Below are 26,329 nucleotides of genomic sequence, written 5' to 3'. Positions count from 1 at the left end.
AATTTTTAAAAATATTTTATTTTATTATTTTTTATTCTATGTGTATGAGTGTATTGCCTGCATGTATGTGAGTGCACCTGTGCTACAGAGGTCAGACTGCAAGAGCATTCAGTGCTCTTAACTGCTGAGCCATCTCTCCAGCCCCAGAAGGAATTTTTAAACAGTTGCAATGTACTGTTTTAAAATTTTTATTCCAGTTTTGTGTGTGTGTGTGTGTGTGTGTGTGTGTGTATGTGTGTGTTCATGCCACAATACATGGGTGGAAGTCAGAGGACAACTTTTGGGAATCAGTTCTCTCCTTCTACCATTTGGATCATGGGTATCAAACTCAGGTCAAGCACCTTTACCCACTAGGCCATCCCCTGGCCCGTTCACTATTTCCTGTGGCAAATTTAATGAAGTAATATGAAAAGCCATCTGGGACAGGTATAGTGGTGCACACCTTTAATTCCAGTACTTGGGAGGCAGATCTCTGTGAGATAGAGGCCAGCCTGATCTATATACAGGCTAGCTGGGACTACAGGGAGATCCTGTCTCAAAAAAAAAAAAAGTCATCTGAATGTATACCCAGAAGACCAAAGTTATATTTGATACATGCTAATGAATATATGTAAGGTAATTATATGTGATTTGCTATATTATCTAGGTAACATTTATTAGTCTTTAATTTTTCTCAGTTGTCTTAGTGTGTTTGTTTTTCAGGTCTTGCACATATTTTGTCAATTTAATTTCCTAATATGTTTGTGAGAGCTAGCTTACATAATACATTTTTCAATTTAATTTACAATTGTTCATAGCTACACAGCTTTTAAAAAATGGTCAGGGGTAGGGCCTGGTAGCACATGCCTTTGAGCTTAGCACTGGAGAAGGAGGTGACTCTCTTGAGTTCAAGGCCAGTCTGGTCTATACATTGAGTTTCAGGCTGGCCAGGGCCATATAGTGAGACCCTATTTCAAAAAACAAAACAAAACAAAGGTCAGGAGCTGGGAGTATAGCTCTGTTGTTGAACATTAGCACAGCTCAGTCCCAGAGCCAAATTCTATCTCCATACTACCTCCCACCCAAGGTACAAAAATCTCATCAATGAAATACAAACATCTGGACAAAGGATGGAGAATGAAATGATACAGACTGAGCCAGTGTCTAGACAGGAATCACCTGGCCCAGGCTGTGGGGCTGGCACTGCTGATACCCATCCCCCCCAGGCAGCAGCTGCTGGGCTGGCCCCTGGACACCCTCCTAGCACACAGGCTAGCATCTCCATCCCTCATCCTGCCACTGCTGGGCTGGCCCCCTGGAAAATGTCTCATAAGTTTTAGTTAAGCTTTCAAGTCTTCTTCAAAGAAATACAAAGATGGAAAGGTATTGTATGATTCTACATAAACTTAGTCATCAAACTCATAAAGACTGTAGAATATCAGTTCCCAGGGGCTGGAAGAGGGAGGACGAGGAGTCCATGTTTCATGGTACTGAGTTCCATGAAGAAAAAGTTCTGTGAGTGGATGGTAGACAGGATTGCACAGCAGTGTGGATGTGCTTAATGCCATTATTCTATACACACAAAAAGAATTAAAATGGTGACTTATTTTACATATAGTTTGCCAAATACAAAAACAAAAAATAAATAAATAAAATGTAATAAATAAATACAAAGACCCATCGATAAGCTTCCTATTTTCACCTGGTCCTGAGAGGAAATCATAAACCACCAATTGCAAGAGACTCGAAGTTAAAAGTTTTGTGACTGTGCAGCGAGTTGATGACCCTCACATATCTGTGGTTAACAGGAACTTTGCTCATGATAGTTTGGCTAAAGAAACTATGTTCTTACTTTCTAGATTTCTGCACATTTGATTCCATTTTCTTTTGCTGTTTCTGTGACTGGTTTCTCTTTCCTTTTCCACAGATCTTACCATGTGGCCCAGGCCAGCCTCCAGCTTGAGATCCTCCTGCCTCGGCCTCCCACGTGCTAAGATAGCAAGTGTATTCCAGCATATGCCAGCCACTTGGTACCAGAAGTGGTGAGATAAAGAAGTGAGATCAGGGATGGGGCCAAAGAAGGCCAAGTGTAGGTAAGCTCAGTGCAGAGTGCCTGTGGAGGGCCTGGCCTCTGAAATAGCTCTTCCAATGTTTGTAGGGTGGATTCACAGGGTACTTGGGGGGAACTGAAACCACATATTTAACATCTTCACTGAAAAGAAAAGTTAATGAGACACTAAAGTTCAACTTTAGCTATGGGACCCTATGCCAGAATTAAAGAGCACTGGGAATCCCTAGACTAAACAAAAAACAATAAACACTTTCCTTTTACAAGTTCCCCCCAATAACCTAATCTGCCAGATTCTGGCTTTCTCTGTTTTGGTTTGCATTTGAGAGCTCGTCTTCCCAACTTATAGGTCTTTCTAGGATGCGTTCCCTGACAAAGTGGCATGCCTATTTAAACTGCCCATCTATTTATGCATTATATCAGACTGGAGAGCTAATTATCTCCCACAGATTATGCTCTTCTTTGGAGACTGCAGGGAAGGTCTTAGCCGACAGTATCCAGTGGCCTGGGAAAACAGATGTGTTACAGTTACAAACTGATACTGGATGCAACTGAGGCCCATTACTGGTTAGGGAGCTGGGAAGAAGCTCAGTCCAGTGACTCAAGTCCAAAAAAAGAGGCTGGTAAGTGCTCTGGAGGGAAGCAGCCTGAGTCCTCACCAACCACAATTAGATGAGTGGAGGATGTTGTGTAGGTGTTCAGTATTAACCACAAAGCCATCAATTACCACACAAGACCCCAGCCTGCTAGCAGATAGTGTGTTCTATGCCTATAAATGAAGGATGACTCTTGGATCTACCACCCATGAGAAATAGCCCAAAAGTCAAAGAGTGAATTCCATTAACATAGAACAGACCCAAGCTCTGGTGCATTAAAGATGCAGCCTCTTAAGATATACCTTCAACTAGAACCAAAGACCAGATGCCCAACCAGACCTTTTTTGTAGAATGGGAACTTTAGAAATTGATGTGTAGAATAGGCAGGAGGCAAGGAGTCACACAATATAGAGGAAAAAACATGGAAGCAATGTCTGGAGAGATGGCTCAGTGATTAAGAGCACTTGCTACTCTTGTAAAGAGCCCAAGTTTTGTTCTGAGCACTCATGTCAGCAGCTCACAACCACCTGTAACTCAACCTCCAGGGGAGCCAATGTCCTCTTCTGGCCTCCAAGGCACCCTTACACTCATAGCACATCTCTAGCAAATGGCAACTGCTTTTGTATTTAAAGTACAAACTGTGGGGGTTCTGGGTCTGGAAAGTTAATCATTCTTTAAATCCATGCAAATTCTGCCTATGCTTATGGGAACTGCTGTATACCATATTAACATCTTATAGAAAAAAATGGTCCCATGACCTAACTCAAAAACACTGGGTTACTCTGTAGAATTCCCTGACAATGTAGTGTCTACATTTTGTATTCTCTTTCCCTCATATAATTTTATTAGCACACACCCTTTTTGTAAGGAATGGGTGGGCATGTGTGCTATGGCACTCATGCAGAGGTCAGAGGACAACTTTCAGAAGTCTGTTCTCTCCTCTTCCACCATGTGAATTCTGGAGATAAAACTCCAGGGTGGTCAGGCTTGGTGGCAAGCACCTTTACCTACTGAGCCATCTTGCTGGCCCATTACCTCATGTTTTGAGAGGGTCTTTCACTGGTCTGGGTCTCAATAAGTAGGCTAGGATGGCTGACCAGTAAGCCCCAGGGACCTGCCTGTCTCTGCCTCCCACACCCAACTTTTTTATGTGTGTTCTTGGGATCAAACTCAGGTCCTTATGCCAAACTTTTTTTGGAGACTGAGCCTCACTATGCAGTCCTCACTGGCCTGGAACTCTCTGCCTGCCTCTGCCTCCTGAGAACTGTAATTAAAGGTGTGTGCCTCAATGCCCCTTCTTAAATCAGGTCCTCAGAGCCACCTAGAGCTGGTATCATGCGCTCAAGCCCATCGCTATGGAAGAAAAGCATGGCAGCTGTACCAGCCAACCCATGGTTATAGATGGCTGTGCCCAGTATAGCAGGGCTATGCTCTCTTTAAGTGACACCAGAGGAGACCTGTGTGTCACCCTTCTGTTTCTTTCAGCCTTTAAATAAGTCCTTACTAGGTGCTTATTAGATGATGATTTTATTTTTCTCTTCATAAGCTGTGCCTATGTAAAACATCTGTTTCTGTAGTTGATTCAGAAAAAAAAAGTCAGATGTCCTTGCAGCCACTGGCTAAGAAGGGCAGCCCAAGATACCCAGCCAGAATAAAATGAACTAAGAGAAATCACCAGTTTTACTAGGTGCTTATTAAATGATGATTTTATTTTTCTCTTCATAAGCTGTGCCTATGTAAAACATCTGTTTCTGTAGTTGATTCAGAAAAAAAAAAACAGTCAGATGTCCTTGCAGCCACTGGCTAAGAAGGGCAGCCCAAGATACCCAGCCAGAATAAAATGAACTAAGAGAAATCACCAGTTTGTTCTTTGTCTGACAGCAGAGCACATCCAGTGGAAATACTGACAAACTAAATTCTGACCAGAGTGCTCAGGTCTGCGATAACTGTGGGGTGGCTTTCTGAAAATGGAACATAAAATGATTTACCAAAAGGCACAACACATATGGATCCGTGCCAAGTGTCAGGTTAGAGAAAGCAAAAACATCACAGACCAGAGAGGGCTCAACACCAGAGTGCAAGAATCACAGAGAAAAGGTCTCGCTGGACTCCATGTGGTTCTGACCACACTTTGAGCTTTAGACAGCCATAAGCCAAGCCCATTTTCCAACTGCGCGTGCAAGACAGACCTGGTGCAAAACATAAAAACAAAATCCTTTTTAACCTAAGTTAAAGAAGTTAATCTGGGGCTGGAGAGATGGCTCAGCGGTTAAGAACACTGAGTGTTCTTGTGGAAGATCAGGGTTCAAATCCCAGCACCCACATGGCAGCTAATGACTGTCCCTAACTCCAGTTCCAGGGGATCCAACGACCTCTTCTGTCCTTCTCAGGCATTGCACGACATGGGTGCACTTACATACATGCAGGCAATACGTGCATACACATAAAATAAAAATAATAAAACTTCTTAAAAAATAAAAAAATTTTAAAAAGAAGTTAATCTGAATGTAGAATTGTGATTATTGGAGGCTGGGAAGTGAGGGGATGGCGGAAGAAGAGAGATTGGATCAAACACAGTTTGATAGAAGGAATATATTTGGGTGTTCTGCAGTACAGTGGGGTAGCTACAGTTCACAGTAATCTATTACACATTGTATGAGGTTCCAGGAGAAAGGCATTCAAACGCTCTAAATATAAAGAAATCAAGAGAAGGAATTGCTAATTATCCTGATTTGATCAATGAATGGTGTGTACATATGAGGATGTACCTCATAAATATGCATACAGGGTGATAAAAATAAAACAAAAACCAAGAAACAGCAGACAAAGCCCCCTCCAGGGTAAAAGGAAGAAAGGGCAATACCAAAGGGTGACTAGCTCACTGTCTATAGCCTCTGAAGCACAGTGGCTTAACCTTTGGGAGGATAGAATATTCCAGATACATGTCCTGCCTTGGCTGATAACTGTTAACCCTAACTCATCAATCTCACCCTTGTAAAACAGAGGGAGTACTGATAGGGTGGCTGAGAGCCTGTCTCATTCCCCACACCTTATGCCACTGTAATGAGGGATGTGCTGGTGCAGTAACTGGCAGCAACAGGAAAGAGGTATTAGGGAAAGCTGGAGGGCAAGGGATATAGGAGTCAAAGGACTAAGACATCTGTACTACTTTAAAGTTCCCATAACCACTAGATAGCTTGGATGCCTTCTCCTTTATGCTTCTTTAGGTTTGCCTGTGGATGCATATATATGCATGTGCACCTCTGTACGTGCATGCGTGTGTGTGTGTGTGTGTGTGTGTGTAGGCTAAAGGACAACTTAGGGTATCATTCCTTATGCACCTGGAATTCACCAAGTAGGCTAGGCTGATTGGTGAGCATGAGATCCATCTGTCTCCACCTCCCCAGAACTGGGGTTATAAGAATGCACTATCTCCTCCTGGGAACAGAATTCAGGTCCTCATGCTGGCAAGGCAAACACTTTGCCAGCTGAGCCATCTCCCCAGCCCTTGATATTCTCAAACTCCTTAAAACAAACAAAACAAACACTTTCTCAAAGCAGATTTGGTCACCCACACCTGTAAGCCCAGTACTCGGGAAGCAGAGACAGGCGGATCAGGAGTTCAAGACAGGCCTCAGCTACATAGAAAGTTTGAGATCAGCTTGGCCTACATGAGACCTTCTCTCCAAAAAACCAAACCAAAACAAAACAAAACCACTTATCCTGGGCTGGAGCAAAGCTCAGTGGTAGAATATGTGCTCATACAAGATCCTGAGTTCCATCTCCAGCACTAAAAAATATATACACACAGCCTTCACTATTTTCCACTCTTGGGAGAGCTCTTAGATCTACGTGAGTATGATACTGACCTATAGCTGAGGTGGAAATAGCCCTTCAAGCCCCCATAGTCTATGTTAGCCAGCAGTTACAGTAGGGTCAAGCTCATTTAAAAGAAGTCGGCTAGCCATCCATATTCTAAAGGGGTCAAGGTTACTTAAAACACAAGTCTGTTTTTTTACTTAAGAGGTTTTGCCGGGGCTGGAGAGATGGCTCAACAGTTAAGAACACTGACTGCTCTTGCAGAGGACCTGGGTTTGATTCCCAGCACCCACACGGCAGCTATGAACCATCCTTAATTACAGTTTCAGGGGAATCCGAAGCCCTCTTCTGACATCTGCGGCATTGCACGACATGGGTGCACTCACATACATGCAGGCAATAGACTCATACACATAAAATTTTTTTAAAAAGGGGGGGTTGCCTTTGAGGCATTAGCATAGTGACATTTTAAAAGAAAGTAAGGGAGGACACTTACCTGAACAAGGCAATTATTGATATCCCTTCATCATCGGGATAAAACTGTATAATTGAATGATGTGCCCCAAGCAATTCCTTTCCATCTTTCCACCAAGAAATACCAGCAGTTTCTTGATACATTTTAGGAATATTGATTGAGCAATTAAATTTGACATTTTTATGTTCTGAAAGTATTATGTGTCCAATTGTGTGATTAAATGCAACAGGAGGTAGGTGCTTTGATGCGGCAGAGGTCACATGGGGAATGGCTGTGTGTGCTGGATATGGTCTTCCAGTATGGGATAGTGAGTGCGTCAAGGCAGGCTGGTACCCACTGGAGTGAGGTGAGGAAAATGGCCTGTGGTCAGCTGATAGACTTCCTGGAAAAGGTCCTGGGAATGGTTGCTCTGGTTTGCTTTCTTCTTCTTCAACAGCTGCAAAACAGAACATTGGATTTTTAGCCTTTAAAACAATGGAGAAGGGTTTCAACTTCTTGGGCCATGATGGGTGAGAAGCAGAGCACCCACAGTGCCCTTGGAAAAAATAAGGAAACTGAGTATGAAAGCACACGTCTGGCATCCAAGCACCCACGAGGCTGAGGCAGGACAGTCAAGAATTCAAGGCCATCCTGGGCTACACAGTGAGAGCCTGTCTTGAAAGAATCAAGGGCTGGGATGTGGCTCAAAGGTAGAGTAGCTGCCTAGCATGCACAAGGTCCTGGATTCAATCTCCAGTACCTCAAAAAAAAAAAAGCAGAACTTGTTTATATACACATCTGACAAATATTCTCATTTACAAATTTCTTCTTTTATTCCACCAGTCTCTTTCTAAATAATACTTAAAATTGCTGGGTTATAGAGATGGCTCAGAGGATAACAGAACTTGCTTGCTGCCAAGCCTGATGACCTGAGTTCAATCCTGGGGACCCACAGAGCAAAAGTTAAGAACTGACTGCTACATGTTGTCTTCTGACCTTCACCCCCCCAACACACACAAAGTATATAAATGTAATAAAAACCTTTAAAAAGAAATAAAATTCCTCCCATCAGTTTTTTTTTTTCTAAATGGTAACTCATTCCAAATTTTGTATACCCAACTTAGTGGGAAAATAACAGCACAGGAGGCCTATGATCACTTTTCTTAATGTTCATCTACTCAGTCAGACTACCATGAATTTGGCAAATAGTGTTGAAGAGACTATTATTGGTCAAGAGAGATGGGTTTACAGTTGTGTCCAACAGGGAAATTTCGCTTATGTTACCAAACTTGGAACTTCCAACAAATGTCTGCCTGCTAGAATGAACCAAGTAATGTTTTTATTTCATCTGGCCCACAAATATTTCTAAAAATAGAGGCTTGCATTGGCTGTACTTGTAGCTTCTTTGAATAGTTTTTTTTGGAACATACATTCTATGCTGGTTGTTGTTATTCATTCAGCAAGTAGGTACGGCGGGCAAGAGATAAGTCCAGCATCCTCCGCTGTGCATTAGTGTATCAAGGTACACTTGGGGGCCCCATCCTGCTAGGGGCCTATACTGCCTGCCCTGCTCAAGATATCACACCCTGCTGGGCTCCTGAGTGTGAGTAGCAGGGAACAGTATGGTCTTTGCTTAGGGTTAAACCAGGGTTGGTGAATAAGAAAACAGGACACCCAGTTAAGCTTGACCATTAGATAAACAACAAACAGTATTTAGTATTAAGCATCCAGCCAAGTACTCAACTGTCTAATGAAAGACAGAAGCAAAAAATCTAGGGGTAAAAGAGAGGTGTCCCAGTTAATTTTAATTGTCAACTTGATACAGCTCAAAGTCATCTAAGAGGAATGCCTCCATTGAGGAACTGCCTAGATCAGATTGGCCTATGGGCCTGTCTATGAGAGAATGTCTTGATTATTCATTGATACAGGAGAGCCCAGCCCACTGTGGGTGGCACCATCCCTGAGCTGGTCCTGGGTTGTAAAAGAAAGCTAGCTAGGCATTGGAGAGATGGCTCAGCAGTTAAGAACACTGGTTGTTCTTGCAGAAGACCCAGGTTCGAATCCCAGCACCCACATGGCAGCTAACAACTGTCCGTAACTCCAGTCCCAGGGGATCCAACAGCCTCCTCTGACCTCCGTGGGCATTGCACGACACGGGTGCACTCACATACATGCAGGCAATACACACAGACACATAAAATAAAAATAATAAATAAAAATTAAAAAAAAAAAGAAGCCAGGTCTGGTGGCGCATGCCTTTAATCCCAGCACTCAGGAGGCCAGAGGCAGGCGGATCTCTGTGAGTTCAAGGTCAGCCCGGTCTACACAGTGAGTTCTAAGACAGCTGGGGCCACAGGGAGACCCTGTCTCAAAAAGACAAAGAAAGAAAGAAAGAAAGAAAGGAAGGAAGGAAGGAAGGAAGGAAGGAAGGAAGGGAAAGCTAGCTAAGCATGAGCCAGCTAGCTAGCAAGTGGCATCTTCCATGGTTCCTGCCTTCAGTTCCTGCCTGACTTCCCTCAATGATGGACTACAACCTGAAAGTGTAAGATGAAATAAATCCTTTCCTCCCCACACTACTTTTAGTCGGAGTGTTTTAGCACAGTAACAAAATGAAACCAGGGCAGGAGGGGACCTAGAATCTCTCCTGGAGCTTCTCTCTGCCATATCACTCTAGACTACATGTCTACCCTCCTTGTCCATCAGGAGCTCTCAGGGCAGCCTTAGTCCATTCCAGAACTGCTCCACCAGGCTCTCTCTATACCGGGGTTCAGCCTCTTTAGGGATTAGGATGGAGGGCAAGAGGTTCAGTGTAAGAAATCGGAAAGGAAAGTGAGGCAGGAGAGTTAGGGTGGAGGGCAAGATACCATAGGCCTTACCCAAAGACTACAAAATTAGCATACAAGAAAAACCTGTAGTCAAACCTGTAGACTAGAACTGACCAGAGCCACATTGCCACAGGCTCAGAAGCACTTCAGAGTGTCCAAAGGTGACCTGTGACTCACATTAAAACACACACCCTTGGGCAGAAATTTAAGATGCTGTATGTAGAAATGCATGCCCACACTATGCAAACGAGATCAAAAGCCCACATTATGTGACATAAACGCCCCCATCCTTTGTACATGGCCATTTGAGCTTCTAAACTTTCTTCCTGCTTGACTTCTTCCCTGGAAATGCAACATTTTCTAATAAACTGTCCCCACTTCTGCAGCTCTGTCCAATTCTTCATTCCAGGACACAAGAGCCTGGAACCTACCAAACTGGATGTCTATTGATCTCAAAGGGCTCCTGCATTCCCTTAGCCTGAGGTCTTCACTGGTGTGGGAATGACCTAGGGCTATGTGGGTCAGCTGAGGGCAGCCCTTGAGCCTGTTCATCCAGACAGATCAGTGTGGCACAAGCACATTCATTTATTTCAGGGAGTGGAGATCAGGACTCTAGGGAAGAGGCTCTTCCTCCCCTGTTCCTGCATATAGGCATACCAAGCAAACTCCATTTACAAGTTCGGCCTGTGCTCTGTGTAACCTCTGGGTCCCATTCAGCTCTCTCCTCTTCCTTTTATGTGGGGAGTTCTCTGGGTGGTTAGCTCACTCCTGCAGACCTCTTCAGGGATACTCTATTTATCTTTGTAACTTTGGAACTTCTGTGTTCAGAAGTTCACCACCTTTGCCTCCCCAGTGGTGCTGAGGATTAGAAAACAGTGTTCCAAAATATACGGCTTTGTGCTTGAATCTGAGAACACAGGAAGAGGAGTGGATGCCAAGTAGGCCATTTCTGGAAATTTCTTTATCTATCCAGAGAGGATTCTTTCCACTTAAGTTCATTAACCAAAGAAGAATAAAGTCATATAAAAGGGAAGGGCCTGAAATCAAACCCCTTATCTAGATCCCAGAGGAAGTTTGTCCCATTCATTCATTCTCTTCCCTGGAGGGAATGTTATGTCCTCTTTCTCTAAAAGTGCTGAAGACCCCCACCTGTTATCCTCTCTCCAAGGAAGAGGGTATTTATATCTCACTCATCTGACCCTTCTCTAAGTTGCATGTTTACGACTCCTGTGCCTCTGAGCATGGATAAATTCATACGCATTTTCTTTTTTTGATACAAGGTTGTATGTAGCACAGGTTGATCTCAGACTTGATATGTAGCTGAGGATGACTTTGAACTTCTGATCTTCCTGCTTCCTTGAGTGCTGAGATTATACCACATTTTATGTTGTGAGGGACTTGAACCCGGGGCCTCATGCATGTTTAGCAAGCCCTCTACCAACGGAGCTATATCCCTAGTCCCTTTTCTGCTGCTAATCCGGCTGTTGGTAGTTGTGTCAGCAGATCTTCAGAGGGCAGTCTGAACTTCCTAACAATGGGCAAAGACCTCCAGTTCTTTTATTTATCAAACTCCACAGAACTAAGGAGTCAAGGGTTTTATCCAAATAACAACTTTTCACCCCTTTAAGTCTAGCCAAAAAGAGTGGGAGAAACAAATAATAATTTCCTTTGGTTTAATTTATTTATTATCATTAAGGTCTTCTAATTTAAAGGCAACACAAGTTTGTTATAAAAAAAAAAATTCCCAGGTATTGAAGCAATCCAGTAAAACATGGAAACTACTTTGCAATCCCAACCCTGAAACATATCCTCTTATTACAGTTTGGGGTGGTTATAACCTTCAGCTTTATATAAGCCAAGTTGCTCACTGAACAAGCTGCTGGGTGGGGTGCAGGGGACAGGGAGAGGAATCCTCTCTGGGACCATGCCTGAAGGCAGGCAGCATTGAACTCACCCTGCACTCATTCCATACTCTGGATGTCTTAGAAGACAATTGATCTAAATATCTCACTGCCCATAAGTTTGCTTAGATGATTCAACTGTCAGCACAAATTTATGTAGCACCTCTTGGGATCGAGATTTGCTATGACTGTCCAATAGGAGAAAGTAATGTCCTCACCCCAGAAGCAGAGCAGCAGAGGGCCCAGAGCTAAAGGGGAGAGAGCAGCATGAGGCTGCTGTGCGCTGCTTCCCCACATGGAAAACAAGGATGGTAAAAATCGTTCCCCAGAGGGCTGCCATCGGAAGGAAGGAGTTATTTATTACTGCGTGTGGCTCACTGTAAGCACTTAACAAATGTTACCTATTATTATTTTTTATTTTCTCGTTTTATGATGAGCCATTAAAACCCCACCATTGTTTATAAGGGTTAGTGGTACTGAGGGCTGGGGCCCGTAGTGTGGCTGGTAAGATGCATACCTGTACAGCTTTGGGTGTGGCTGCAGTGTCCTTCACACTGCCTGAGGTATAAATGGTGCTTTATAGGTGAGCGATGCATAGCTTTAGTATGGAAAAATGAGAATGTGTGTACAAACAGAAACTATTCTGAGATTTGGGGTCAGGGTAAAGATGAATTAGAAAATAACTGCCTCCCCCATCTGATAGGGTCTCATGTAGCCCAGACCGGCCTAAAACTTGTCATGTGGCCAAGGATGACCTTGAACTTCTGATCTTCCTGCCACTACTTCCAAAGTGCTAGCATGACACCCAGTTTATATGGTGCTGGAGATTTGAATTCAAGACTTTGTGTATGCTAGGCAAGTACTCTGCTAACTGAGCTACATCCCCAGCCCAGAAAAATACATTGTAAACTGCTAGTTTTTACTCAGAAATGGAATACTGTCAGAATTCTTTCGTTGGCCTGATGGTGGGGGATGAGATCAGACAAAAAGACTCAGTTCTATAGCAAGTCTTTTAAATTGTCATTGACATATCCCTGTCAATTTCAAGGTAATCAAGACAAATGTTGTAGGCCTGTGGATTTTGGAGATCATTTTCAAAGAATGTTCTATTGAACACTAAAAAATCACATCAGGCTCAGGTGTTAAGAACACAAACTGCATACTCTTGCAGAGGACCTGAGTTCTGTTCCCAATACCAACACTGGGCAAGTCACAACCACCTGTAATTATAGCTTCAGGGGATCTGATGCCCTCTTCTGGCTTCAGCGGGTACTACACTCACATGCGTACACACCCACACAGAAACACACACATAACTTAAAAATAAAATCTTTTTTAAAAAAATCAAACACATCAGTGGCTTCATGTGAACACAGTCCTCACTACATAGCACACATGAAGAAGTAGGCTGTCTCTGGGTATGATTTGTGCGGAACGCATAAGAAATCACACCCCCCCTTCTTCCAAGGATGTTCCATTGTGGCTTGGATAAGTAGCTCAAATAGAAAATGTGCGTCCTCATACACAGTAGATCCTAGTGAGTAGCTCAGGATATGTGGCCCCTGGCTTGACGGAGTCCAAGAGCAGCTGCCCAGCTGGTCACAGCTGCATTTGCCAATTCAAGGGGCTGCCCAATCCCACTCAATCCCAGCACTGAGTAGGGAAGCACCCCTCCCTGGTGCCTTTGTGTTTCCAATCACCATTCTACCCTTGGCCAGATTCAAAATATTGGCTTCCTAATATCGGGAATTTTGACACCATCATCTTCTTCCTGTGCCCAGCACAGGGAAAGGCCTGTGAGATATGATTAGCAATAGTTAATCCTCCTGTGACTAAACTGGTTAGATATACTGTCTACTTTCCATGTGGCTTTGCCTTGTTTTTCTGAACACATTTGTCTGTGGCTTCTTCAGAGGTTGGAGGGAACATCCTCAGAGCCCTGCATGATGCATGGCTTGGAGCTGATACACTGTGAATGTCTATAGAACAGACTATACAGCATTCTGAAGGGAAGATAGGGAAGTCAGGCAGGCCAGGCAAGGCAAAGACATTGCTGTGGCTGGGGAGGGGACAACGGAGAGACTTATTGTTCCTCTAAAACAGGCTTCTTGTACCCTGACAGCTGCAGTGGCTCAGACACTCAAGGACTTTGTAAAGACTCAAAATCAATCAAGAATTGGAATAAAAAAAAAAAAAAAAAAAAAAAAAACCTATTTCTGGGGCTCGAGAAATGGCTTAGTAGTTACAAGTACTGGCTACTCTTCCAGAGGACAGAGTTTCAATTCCCAGCACCCACATCAGGAGCCTCCCAACCACCTCCCAGTTCCAGGGAGATCTGACACCCTCTTCTGGCCTCCAAAAATACTTGCATACACATGGTACACATACAAGCAGGCACACATATATCCACATAAAATAAAAACCAATAAATCTTTAAAAAAGGAAAAACAACCTATAGTCCGTATGATAAACCAGCACAATCCACACTTAAATCCAGGAATACTTGCTTAGTGCATTGTGTGAGGGCTGGTAGGTGGTGGGCAGTGCTGTTAAGTGATTAGTCAGCAATTCTACCCTCAGAGAGCTGAAGCCCACCTAGTCCCTGACTGCCTTGACTCTCAAAATCTCTAATCACTCTGAATCACCAGAGGAAAAGAGTAGTTGCCATGAACTGGGCTGCTGGCACACTCCACATACTGCCTACGACAGCTGTCACTGGCTTTCCTCTGAACTCTGGCCTGGTGGCCCCCTGAAGTAGGAATTTTTCATGTGCTTGGGAAATGATCTCTAAGGCTAATCAAGAACATCTCCCAGGGAAGACAGTGCATAAGGAATGGTCACACCAGGGCAAGGCAACTAACTGCCAGCCATGAGTCAGAGGGAGAAAAAACTTTGGACTAGCTGTACCACAGGGCCCTTGGTTCTTAGGAATCTGTATCTCCAGGGTTGGCCTCCACAAACCTTTCCTAACATGAGCTCATTTTGATTTTCTTGAAGCCCAGGGGCCATAGTCCAAGGTAAAGAAAGGAAGCTGACACTGCAGGTCCCAGGGCGGTGGGTAGGGTGGCAGCAGGCCACCTCCCTGGGTCTGAAGTCCCTCCAATCTGTGGGCAGAAGACTGGGGAGGTCAGCAGCCCTGTAGGAGAGAGGGTGCTGGTTGGTGAGCCTGTTCCATGCACCCCACATTTGGGTGTTATATATCAGTATGCTTCACAATCCTGGAGAATCCTGGGGATCTGGACAGAGGGTGGCAGCCCCTGGGCCAGATGGTGGCATAAGAGCCAGACTGCAGTGCCAGCTGGGGAACCACTACCCCCGCTCTCTCAGCCGTGCTGTCTGAAGTTGAGCCTCAGGTTCAGGAGGCCCAAAAGGACAACTTTCCTAAGAGTGACAACTTTCCCTGGGGCCCCTAGTGGTCCTTTGCTTCCCACTCCATAATGTGTAGAGACAGATGAGCACAATTTTGGCCACAGGATGACATGCTTTGCCTCAGCATGCTGTGGTTTCCTCAGTCTTATGGCCTCCCTGTAGGTGGGATTTGCTATCAAGGCTCCTCCCAGGAAGGCCTCCTTCTGGGGTGTACTGATGGTTTGAAGAGAGGTGGGCATCCCCATACTCCTGCCCTCCTCAGGAGAAAGGGCCAGCTACTAGATCACCATGCTCCTGTTCTATGTGTACCCCCAAATTGGTATCTGAATTGTGTACCTGGGCAGCTTTCCTGCTGTTTTTGTTAAGAACAAAAGTAGAATTCTTTCCACTTGGTATTATTTGGATTTATGAAAATGCAAAGGATTCCGGATTGATAAAGAGTAGTGATGTAGGGATGAAGGTGTAGTTCAGTTGCAGAGTGCTTGCCTAGCATGCACAAAGTCCTGAGTTTGATCCCCAGCACTGCAAAAAACCCCACCTGGTGGCACATGTCTGTAATCCCAGCACTGAGAAGGAGGAGGAGGTAGAAAGATGAAAAGACAGGGTCATCCTCAGCTACACAACAAGAATTTGAGGCCAGCCTTGAAATGTATGATACACTGTCTCAAAAAGATTAGCAATGACAGGAAAAATACAACATATAACTAGAGATCACTAGACCTGACCAGTCCTAATTATACATGGCAATCATTAACTTCACTGGAGATGCCCTCAGACCACTGGAAAAAGCTAAAGAAAAAGAGGCGATTTGGGGGGATAAAAGATCGAAGGGCTGATCATGTGTACATGTGTAGCGATACCTTGCAAATGGAGCCCCAGACCTTGAGTCAGGGACTGGGGATAGAGTTCAGCTTAAAGGAAGGGGAGAAAGCGGCAGAGGTCAGATGTGCTGTAAGAGGTCACAGTTGTGAGGCAAAAAGCCCCAGTCCCAGTGAAAACCCAGAGCTCCCTGCACAGTGGGAAGAAACTTAAGTGGTCTATGAAGCATGGTGTTGGCAGGGCCAGATTTTTCCCATGGACTCAGTCGGCCTGCGATGGCCACATGACACCGGGGCCACTACTTGACACTTAAACGTCAGATAAATAATGATTATGTAGCATATAAGACCAGCTGGAGCCATATCTTGGAGAAGTTTATTGTTGACAGTTAATAGGCTACAGGTCAGCCTCCTGAGGTCACAGAGGGATGAGGAGTAGGTCTAGAGGGACAAACAGAAACCCCAGCACACCAGGCAAAGTATCCTCTCTGAGTCCTGACTTGGAGGGTCTGAAGGGCCCCAGCTCTCTGCCCCTAACACAAGGGGCTCATTGGTGCGACATCTCCATTTGCCCCACACATTCCTTTTGGCTAAAGGGGAGAAAAGGAAGCAATGTGCTCATCCTTTGACCCCAAAGGACTTTAAGTGGCACTTCCTGTGGTCTGTCTCCTACTTTTTGTAATGGGTGTTTGGCTCTTCTCAGCAGAAGTCCTTTGCAACAGCAGCTTCCCAAGCAGACCACAACTCCCATTGCCTTCTGTAGAGAGGCACCAATACAACTAGAAAGAATATTTTAAACTCAGACTGCAGCTCTTTACCATCCTCTTCTAACCTGCCTACCATGTTCTCAAGCCTTTCAGAACACCATAGTCTAAAAGGGAAAGCTTTTAAGGTTTTGATGCTCAGGACCCACCCAGACCTTGAGATTATTAGCCTGGGGTGCAGCTTGGGCACCAGGATTCTGAAAAGACTTTCTCTGGTGATTCTACTGTGTAAATGGCATGGAACCCGTGTGGCTGCTGAAATCACCCTCAAGAGTTTCCGTGCACAAGGCCTAGATTTGGCTAGAAGTAGGAGGGGGAAGAGAGGCAGAGTAAGAACAAGGACTCTGTAATTACAGAGGCAAGGTCTCGCCTCAGATCAGCCACAAAGTGTTGTTTGTCTGTCCAAGACAGTCTCCTCATCTGTGAAGGAGGACAGATCTCAGACATAGGAATCAGTGCTGCAGGTAAACACTGAGAAGTGTCTGGCATGCACAGACAGGCAATAAAAGGCGGAGATTATTTCCACAAGACAAACACCTGATCTGCCTTGTTTCAGAGGAGCAACTAGTCATGCCTGGACTAGTGAACCCAAACATATGGAACCAATTATGCTGACTTAGCCCATCAGATCCCTCACAGGGAAATATAAACATATAGTATTTACTTAACCACCAGTTTTCCTTCACTTCCCCCTTTGGCAGCCTGCCAACTGTCCCAGCAAGACTTGGAAACAATGCCTTCTGGCCAGGGTTATGAAGCAGGGTTCCCCCGTCACTGGGGGGGGGCGGGGGGGGCGGTCTGGAGTTGATTCTCTCAAAGGCCCAGACATGGGTTAACAAAATCCAGGAGAGACTCTCATTCCCTAAGCCTGCCTCCTCTACCATGCTAGCCCCAAACATACACTTCAGTCCACAGAAATCTGAGTTCCTGTTACTAAATAGCCAACTTTTAAGGAAAATAAGTATTTCCCTATAAAATGTGACTATTCTGGAAGACTAAACCCTTAGCAAGAATGGTTTGGTAAAGTCCTTCCTAAGTGATAGAGGGCAAAGCATCCTCTTCAAAAATGGAGTAAACTTTCACCTATTTTTTTAAATTAAGTATAATTAGCATTGAGTATTACATGTAAAATAAACATTTTTTTTTTAATCTCTGAAAGAGCTAGAGCAGTCAAAATTGGAGAGCCCAGAAAGTTTCAGGGTGGCTGCCAAGGCCCATGTGGAGGGGGGTTGGGGAGGGGGGAGGTGGTCACTCAATGGTGTACAATTACAATTAAAGGAGTCCAGGAGATGGATGGTGGTGATGGTTGCACAACATTATGAATGTTTGTAATAGCACTGAACTGTATCTTAAGCATGATTAACTTATTTTATACTTTATGTTATCACAACCTTAAAAAAAAAAAAAGTCTTTGAAAGGTAGAAAGAAGAAAGCAGATTGGCTAAGGACCCAAGAACGAGATTGCCTTTTTCGTCCCCTCTGTTTTAGTCTTGAAGAAGAGGCCAGCAACTTAGAAAGGCTAATGAAGTCTTCCACCTACAAACAACAACAACAACAACAACAACAACAACAACAACAAAAACAGTCTAGGGGGCTGGAGAGATGACTCAGTGGTCAAGAACACTTGCTGCTTTTGAGAAGACCAAAGTCAATTCCCAACATCCATATGGGTAGTTCATAACCTCCTACAACTCCAGCTCCGGGAAATCCGACATCCTTTTCTGGCCTTCACAGACACCTGCACTCACATTCACATACCCACATACAAATACATAATTTTAAGAAATAAAACAAATCTTTTAAAAATATTTTATTTATTATTTTTATGTGTATTGCCTACAGGAAGGCAGGCACACTGTGTTGTGTAATGCCCACGGAGGTCAGAAGAGGGCGTTAGAACCCCCGGAACTGGAGCTACAGACAACTGTTAGCTGCCTTATGGGTACTGGGAACCAAACCCAGGTCTACTGCAAGAGTAGCCAGTGCTCTTAACCACTGTGTCATCTCTCTAGTCCCCCAAACAAAACAAATCTCTATATTTAAAAAATTCTAGTCTAGTCTTTAAGGGGTAGCCTGGCCAGGCAGAAAGTTTACAGAGGACAAACGGCCCTAATTCAGCAAGCAGTCTAAAAACATCATGGTCCCACTGTTATCCACATCAGCAAGGGTAAGTAAAGAGCCTAGACTTCTAGCCTGCTATGGTTTGATTCTGAAATGTCCTCCCAGTCTAATGTTTTGAACACTCGGTCCCCAACTTGAGGCATTATTGTAAAAGCTGTGGAGCTTTTAGACAATGGGACCTGGCTGATGAAGGTGGGTCACTAGTTGTTGTGATAGTTATTCCTAGTTGTCAACTTGACTGGACTTAGAATCAATTAATAGACAAGCCATTGAGTAAACCCCTGAGGGATTTTCTTGCTCAGTTTAACTGAAGTGGGAAGATCAACCCTAAAGGTGGGTGGCACCTTTCAGTGGCAGCCCAGAAAAAGGGCCTCTGGAGAAGGAAAGCTCTTGCTTGCTTTCATGTCACGCTGGCAAGCTTGTCTTTTCTGGTGGCATCTTGCTGCTCCACTGTTGGTGCCAGTCTTTGCTGACATCAGAACCCATTTTCTTGGGCCTTCTAATGTAGATAGAAGACCAGTGGCTCTCTCAGAATCCTCTAAGACTTCAGTTCCAAACTGGGCCTGCTGAAGCATTCAGCCTTACAGACAAAGCAGCTACTAAATTCTCAGTCTCTCCAGTGTGAAGGCAGCCATTGTTGGACTACTTGGACTATATTGTATAAGCCAATCTATATCCCCCTTTGGTATATTCTCATTCTATCTGTTCTGTTCCTCTAGACAATCCTCACCAACACTCTAAGGGTAGGCCTTTGAAGGTCATAGCTGACTCTGCTTTTTCTCAGATTATTGGTCTACCAGGATGTGAACAGTCTCTCTGCCTCAGAGCCACTCCACCATGCCTTCCCTGCCTGATGGACTAAAATCCCTCTGAAACTGTGAGCTAGAACAAATTTTTCCTCATCTTAAGTTGCTTCTGTCAGGTTTTTTGTCAAGACAATAGGAAAAGACACTAACATACCCTTAAAGGGACTGTGAAGAGGTGCCACAACTACCCAACCAGGGCAGTACAAGAGTACTTGGAGGATGCAGAGAGCTAGGGCTGTTGACTCCACTGACTGTTGTTAGTGAAGACCATTTGGGGAGCCTTGCCTCCCACTCTCACCAGCACTAAAAAAGCAATAAAGCATTCTTCCTCCTCTCCCCTGAGGTGGACTTTGGGAGCTTTGAGAGTAAAAGCTGTCATCGAAAACCAGAGAGGCCATACCTTCCCTCCTCTACTGCCAAATGGAGAGGAACAGTAATGGAACTCTCCTACCCCTCCTATCCACGGAGGTATTGGTGGACACCTGGTGGGGAGCTTGAACTCTCACTCTACCTCTAACTAGAGTACTAAGGACCTATTTAGGTGTTAATGGAAGCTGAGTGGGAGATGTAGAATTCTATCTCTATTAGGTGGTCACAAGGCAGCAGAAACACTTCTCCAGCCAGAACAGTTCATGGGAAGACCCAGAAAGCAGGGTGTAGTGGTGCATAATCCTAGGGCTTTGGAAATAGAGACTGGACGATCAAGAGTTCAAGGCCAGCTTCACCTATCTAGTGAATTCAGGGCCAGCCTGGGCTACAGAAGACCCTACCTCAAAACAGAACAAAACTAAGACTGAGAAAATCTTATCAATAATTGCATCGACTCTAAGGAGCTAAATACCTATCAAAAGACAGATTGACAGTGCATTAAAAATAATTCAACTATCTGCTGTTTATAAGAAATTCACTCCAAACATAATCCTATATGGGCAAGTTGAAAACTAAAGGAGAGAAAACAAAGCATCACGTAACTATTAAGAAAAAGCAAAATCGCTACATTAATATCCGATAAGGTAGATTTCAAGTCAAGGGATGTAACAAGGGACAGAGTGGTACATTATACAATGATAAAAGAGCCAGTTTGCCAAGAAAACACTGAAATCCTAAATAACCATGCACTTAAGCAAAGAGCTGCACAATATATGAAGCAAAAACTAATGAGACTGAAAGAAGTAAATAAACCAACAATTTCAGCTAGAGACTGTAACACCCTTCTCTATAAAACAACTAGACAGTGGATGGTCAAGGATATGGAAGAGGGCTGGAGAGATGGCTCAGCAGTTAAAAGTACTGGCTGCTCTTGCAGAAGACCCAGATTTGGTTCCTAGAACCCATATGGCAGCTAACAGTCTATAACTTTAGTTCCAGGGGATTGGACACCCTCTTCTAGTCTCTGCAGGCATTGCATGCATGGGTGTATGTACATACATGCAGGCAAAACACTCGTACACATAAAATAAAAACAAATCAATAAATGAAAAGGGTATGGAAGAACTCAATAACATGGCTAATGAAAGCACCCCAATCTACCCAAGAAGATAAAAATGAAGATAAGTCATATCTTAGGCCATAAAGCAAATTTCAACCAATTGAAAAGAAGTGAAATCATGTTCATATTCCCTGACCACAATGGAAGTAACTAGAGATTAACAACAAAAGGTAACTGAAAATTCTTCAAGACTTGCAAACAAAACCTCTAAATAAGTGATGTATGGAAGAATAAATCTCAAGGGGAATTAAAGGACTTATTTATTTATTGTTTTTTTGAGACAGGGTCTCACTATGTACCCCTGGCTTGCCTAGAACTCTCTATGTAGACCAGGTTGGCCTTGAACTCAAAGAGCTCTGGGGCCGTTACCTCCCAAATGCTGAGATTAAAGGCACATACCACCACACCCAGACTATTTTATTTTCATGTGTATGTGTATGTGCTTGAGTGTATGTATGTGCACCATGTATGTGCAGGAACCTGCAGAAGACGGGGTATCAGATCCCCAGACAGGTGGTTGTGAGCCACCCAACATGGTTGCTCAAAACATCCTGGGTCCTTTGCAAAATCAGCCAGTGTTCTTAACTGCTGAACCATCTTTACAGGCCCATCAAGGGAAATTAAAAAGCAACAACAGAGCTGGAGAAATGGCTCAGCAGTTAAGAGCATTGGCTGTTCTTGCAGAAGACCCAAGTTTGATTCTCAGCACCCACATGGTGGCTAACAACAGTCCAAAACTCCAGTTCCAGGGGATCCAACACCCTCTCTGTACTCTACAGGCACTGCATGACACAGGTGCACTTACATACATGTAGGCATAACACACATACACATAAAATAAAAATAAATAAATAAAAAACTTAAAAAGCAACAACAATGAACTAATGATATGAAAGTATATCATCAAAATTTGTGAGACACAGCTATAACAGTGCTAAGTGGAAAGTCACAGAACTAAATGAATACATTAGAGAAGAGGAAAAGTCTCAAATCAGTGGTCTAAGTTCAGAACACAGAAAAAGAGCAAAATAAACTTAAAAACAGAAGAAATACTAAGAAATATAATTGAAAAAGAAAAACAGTGGGGAATCAGTAAAACAAAGATCTTATTAGTTTTTTTAAAGATCTATTTTTATTTGTGTGTGTGTGTGTGTGTGTGTGTGTGTGTGTGTGTGTGTGTGCATGTGCATACAGGTATCCATGGAGATTAGAAGAGGGCATCAGAATCAGAGTCCCTGGAACTGGAATTACAGATGGTTGTAAGCCACACGATGTGGGTGCTGGGAACTGAACTCAAGTCCTCTGAAAAAGCAGCAAGCACTTTTAATCACTGAACCATCTCTCCAGCTCCATGACCTGATTGTTTTAAGTGATCAATAAAATTGACAAATTTCTAACAAGACTGATGAAAGAAAAATGAAAATATAAATTATCAATATTGAGAGTGAAACAAGATATCACTATAGACTCTGCAGACACCAGAAGGATAATAAGTGAAGGTCTGGGGTATATATAGCTCAATGCTTAAGCATGTGTTTAGCATGCATGAATCCCTGGGTTCAATCTCCAGTACCACCACCAAAAACATTAAAAAATAAGTTGATATTATGAATAATTCTACATCTGATGACAAAGTTACTGGACTAAGTGCTCAAAAAAAAAAAAAACACACAAAGTACCACAACTTCATATGAAATGGATAATTTGAGTAGTTCCATAACTATTAAGAAAATTAAATTCCCACTCCTGCATCCCAAAATTAAAATCTTTGAGCCAAGATGTCGTCACTGGAGAACTATGCTAAGTACTTAAAGAAGAATTAACACCATTTCCACATAATCTCCAGAAACTAGAGGACAGCATCCCACCACACATGGTCCCTGATTCATGGTGGTTCAGCTTTAGGATGATGCTGAGGAATACACACTGTGTAAAAACTGTACTTCACTTCTTGAATCTGGATTTTCCCCAGGATGGGAATATGTAGAATGATCTCTCTCATAAGGAGCCTCAATTCCCAGTGTGCTCCAAGTTCATGAGGGAGAAACCACGATTCCTCTACTGGGTGCTGTACTGCTAAACAGGTTATAGGTATTGACCACATTTGTATTTTCAGTTTAATATTTTCAATTTAATGATGAGTTTATCTGAACGTTCACTATTATTTACTGATTACAGGCAAAGGCACTACTACTTGCATCACCCCCAACTCTGTGAATATATATATTCACATATTTACCTGTAAAGATAACCAAGTAACCGAGTCAGGCTGAGATATAGCTTAGTTGGTAGAATGCTTGCCTAGTATGCATGAGACCCTGGGTTCCAGTCCCAGCACTGCATAAACCAGGCATGGTAGTAGATAGCCATGATCCCAGCACTCCAGAGGAGAAGACAGGAGGATTAGAAGTTCAAAGCTGTACTCAGCTATAGAACAAGTTCCAGGCCAGCCTGGGCTACATGAGAACCTGCCTTAAAATAAAGGAAGACGGGTACACATTTTTCAGTCCATATGAAACTAATGAACTTGACATGAAGTCATGAATTGAGTCTGAGAGGGTTGAAACAATAAGATTTCATCTGCATTGTTTGACTTATACTTGCGTGGTAAGGACATAAATAAGTTTCACTGCCTATGATATCCATTCCTGTTTCCCAAATATTTGACAAGATTTAAGTGTACAGACTAAATAATAGATAAAGAAAATAAATGTAATGATAAAAAGTTACTGGTATTTACTGGTTGACCCACTTAAGAAGAATGATAATGTTTCTATGTGACGTGGTTTGAAAAGAAACTTCAAAAAACCAAAACAAAAAAGAAACTTTACCCTTGTCCCTTCTCATGCAGGTCCTAAAACCATGAAGACACTGGCTTGAGAAACCACCCAGTTTACAGTTCTTATTCTGGTCCAACCTAACCCCCTTCCTTGGATAAGCACAGCTATCTTATTTCTAACCTTGATGGACAGGTTCTGACACATGCCCTCCTGGGAGGCAGGAAGAGGCTCCCCAGTCCTCCTCAAGGACCAGACTTTGACTCACTGGCTTTGAGGAGTATAATTAGAGATGTGACCCAGAATGGCCCAGACAGGGAAAGGCCACACTCCCAAAGATTAGTCCATAGGTCCAGGGCCGGGCCTGGGTTTCTGGGTTTTGAAAGGGCTTTGAGGGTGGACTGTAAGCACACCTCCTATTGAGAGGCCCTGCCTCGCCATCTTTCTCCTTATCCTTCGGCCACAATACTTAGATGGTTTGCATTCTACCATATATATCACAAAACACTTGTTTTCATTTCCAAATATAAAGTCACCTCATAACTCAGAAAGAACAGACTTTTAAATTGATATCATTCTCCCCTAGACGCTGCAGATTTTACTATTATCCTCGGGAGGCATGCCCCACTTCATGCACCCCAGGAAGATTTAGGATTTTCTCTGCCACGCAGAACCCAAGAGCCCATGCTCCCAGCACATTTGACCTGAAGAACTTGTGGTGTGTTTGGGGAAGTCCAGTATTCTCAGAAAGATGACTCTGTATATGTAGACTGTTCTATTTTTTCAGATGCAGCTGGAGTGACTGCTTCTTGGGTTAGCACAAACAGCACAGGCAGCAGGGAATGGTGGCTGCCAATGGTTAAAGAGAACCCACTATGTGACTCCTTTCTTATGTCCTACTCTGCACTCTGCCTCTTCCATTTCATGCAAGATACTGAACGTTATTCACATCCAGAATCCAGGCCAGAAGCCCTGGCACTGTGTTCAGAACTTTGTTGCAGGAAAGTGTCCTGTCCCTTCTTCCCCCCTTCAAATAGAAGTGTGTCTGTCCAGACCCCTCTATCTGCAATATCACAGCTAACAGAGGCTTAGCAGTTTAGGAGGAAGAGGCAAGGTATTCCTGTAAGATAGTATCAAAACAGGGATAAAGAAGTGAACATACAACTTTGGTCTCCCAAAGTGGGTTTTTTGTTTGTTTTGTTTTGTTTTGAACTATAGCTAAATCTAATGGTCTTCCTTTTATAAATTTGTTCCAAAACTTTCAAAGGACATGGTTTTCATCCACCCTAGTCACATGGCAGGATTATAAAAAGACTTACAGGGCTGGTTTCACTTCCTGTATGGAGGGAGGGAGCGGGCTATTCATTGTAAAAGTGGAACACCAGCCTCCAGATACAAGCAACCCAGGGGAGTGCATGAATATTTATAACCTCCCAGAGAGTTCATTAAGCAGTGTGCAGACAGAAAATGACTTCAGCCAGTGTGGGTCTACTATTCCTACAAAGACAGCTTGTTCTTACTTGTGAAAATGATCATTTTCAAAGCCATAACGAGGCCTGTCTGCTGTTAGTAGCTTTAACAAGAAGCCCCTGAGGCCCAAGATAGCAAAACAACTCTCTCCAAAACAAACAAGACTTTCCTTTGTGTATGGAATGAGGTGAGAGTGTGCAGATCCTACCATGCTTACTGTCCCTAGAAATTGAGTAACCAGAGCCCTGCAGAGCAATCAGCTTCAGGGTGTCCAACCAGTGGCCCAGTGGGCTGTGTGTGGCTGAGGACAGCTGTGAATGTGATCCAATACAAAACCATAAACTTATTTAAAACACTATGAAAGTTTTATGAATTTTTTTTTTTTTTTTTTGTAATTCAATTGCCTGGTTCTGGAGCACGAGTGAACTTTGTAGATGACACTTTCAAAAGGGGGGACACCAAGAGAGCCTATGGGCTGTGGATAGCACTGCCAGAGGTGAGCTCAGCAAGACACTAACCCTGTATGGATCACATCATACTGGTTCAGACAGCACCTCTGAATAGCTCAACTAAGAAATAGCTGGGAGCTGGAGAGATGGTTCAGAAGTTTAGAACACTGGCTGTTCTTGCAGAGGACCTGGGTTCAATTCCCAGCACATTCATAGCAGCTAACGACGTTCATAACTCCAGTTTCAGAGGATTCAACTCCCTCTTCTGACTGCCAAGGGCACTACACAACACAGGTGCACTTTCATACATGCAGGCAGTACACTCATACACATAAAAAAAATGATAAATAAAGGGGCTGGAAAGATGGCTCAGCAATTAAGAACACTGGCTGTTCTTGCAGAAGACCTGGGTACAAATCCCAGCACCAACATGGCAGCTAACAACTGTCTGTAACTCCAGTTCCAGGGAATCCGACAGCTTCTTCTGTCCTCTGCGGGCATTGCATGACATAGGTGTGCTTACCTACATGCAGGCAATGCACATATACACATAAAATAAAAATGAAATATTTTTTAAAAATTAGCCCAAGAAGCTTCTATTAATGCCACTTAAAAATAGGTACC

The 26,329-nt window shown here is 43.5% G+C and overlaps 1 protein-coding gene across 1 annotated transcript in view; it reads right to left on the bottom strand.

Annotated features, from left to right (window-relative positions):
• Mertk (MER proto-oncogene, tyrosine kinase) overlaps window positions 1–26,329 on the bottom strand; it is a 123,363-nt gene that overhangs the window by 89,969 nt on the left and 7,065 nt on the right. The window contains exon 2 of the mRNA XM_008840352.2: window positions 6,959–7,373. Coding sequence (XP_008838574.1) covers window positions 6,959–7,373 — 415 coding nt within the window. The remainder of the gene's footprint in view (window positions 1–6,958; window positions 7,374–26,329) is intronic.

Source organism: Nannospalax galili, unplaced genomic scaffold, assembly GCF_000622305.1.
Source record: "Nannospalax galili isolate Female #2095 unplaced genomic scaffold, S.galili_v1.0 scaffold1941, whole genome shotgun sequence".
NCBI lineage: Eukaryota > Metazoa > Chordata > Mammalia > Rodentia > Spalacidae > Nannospalax > Nannospalax galili.
The sequence above is the reverse complement of the archived record's forward strand: the minus strand, read 5'-3'. Positions and strand labels throughout refer to the sequence as shown.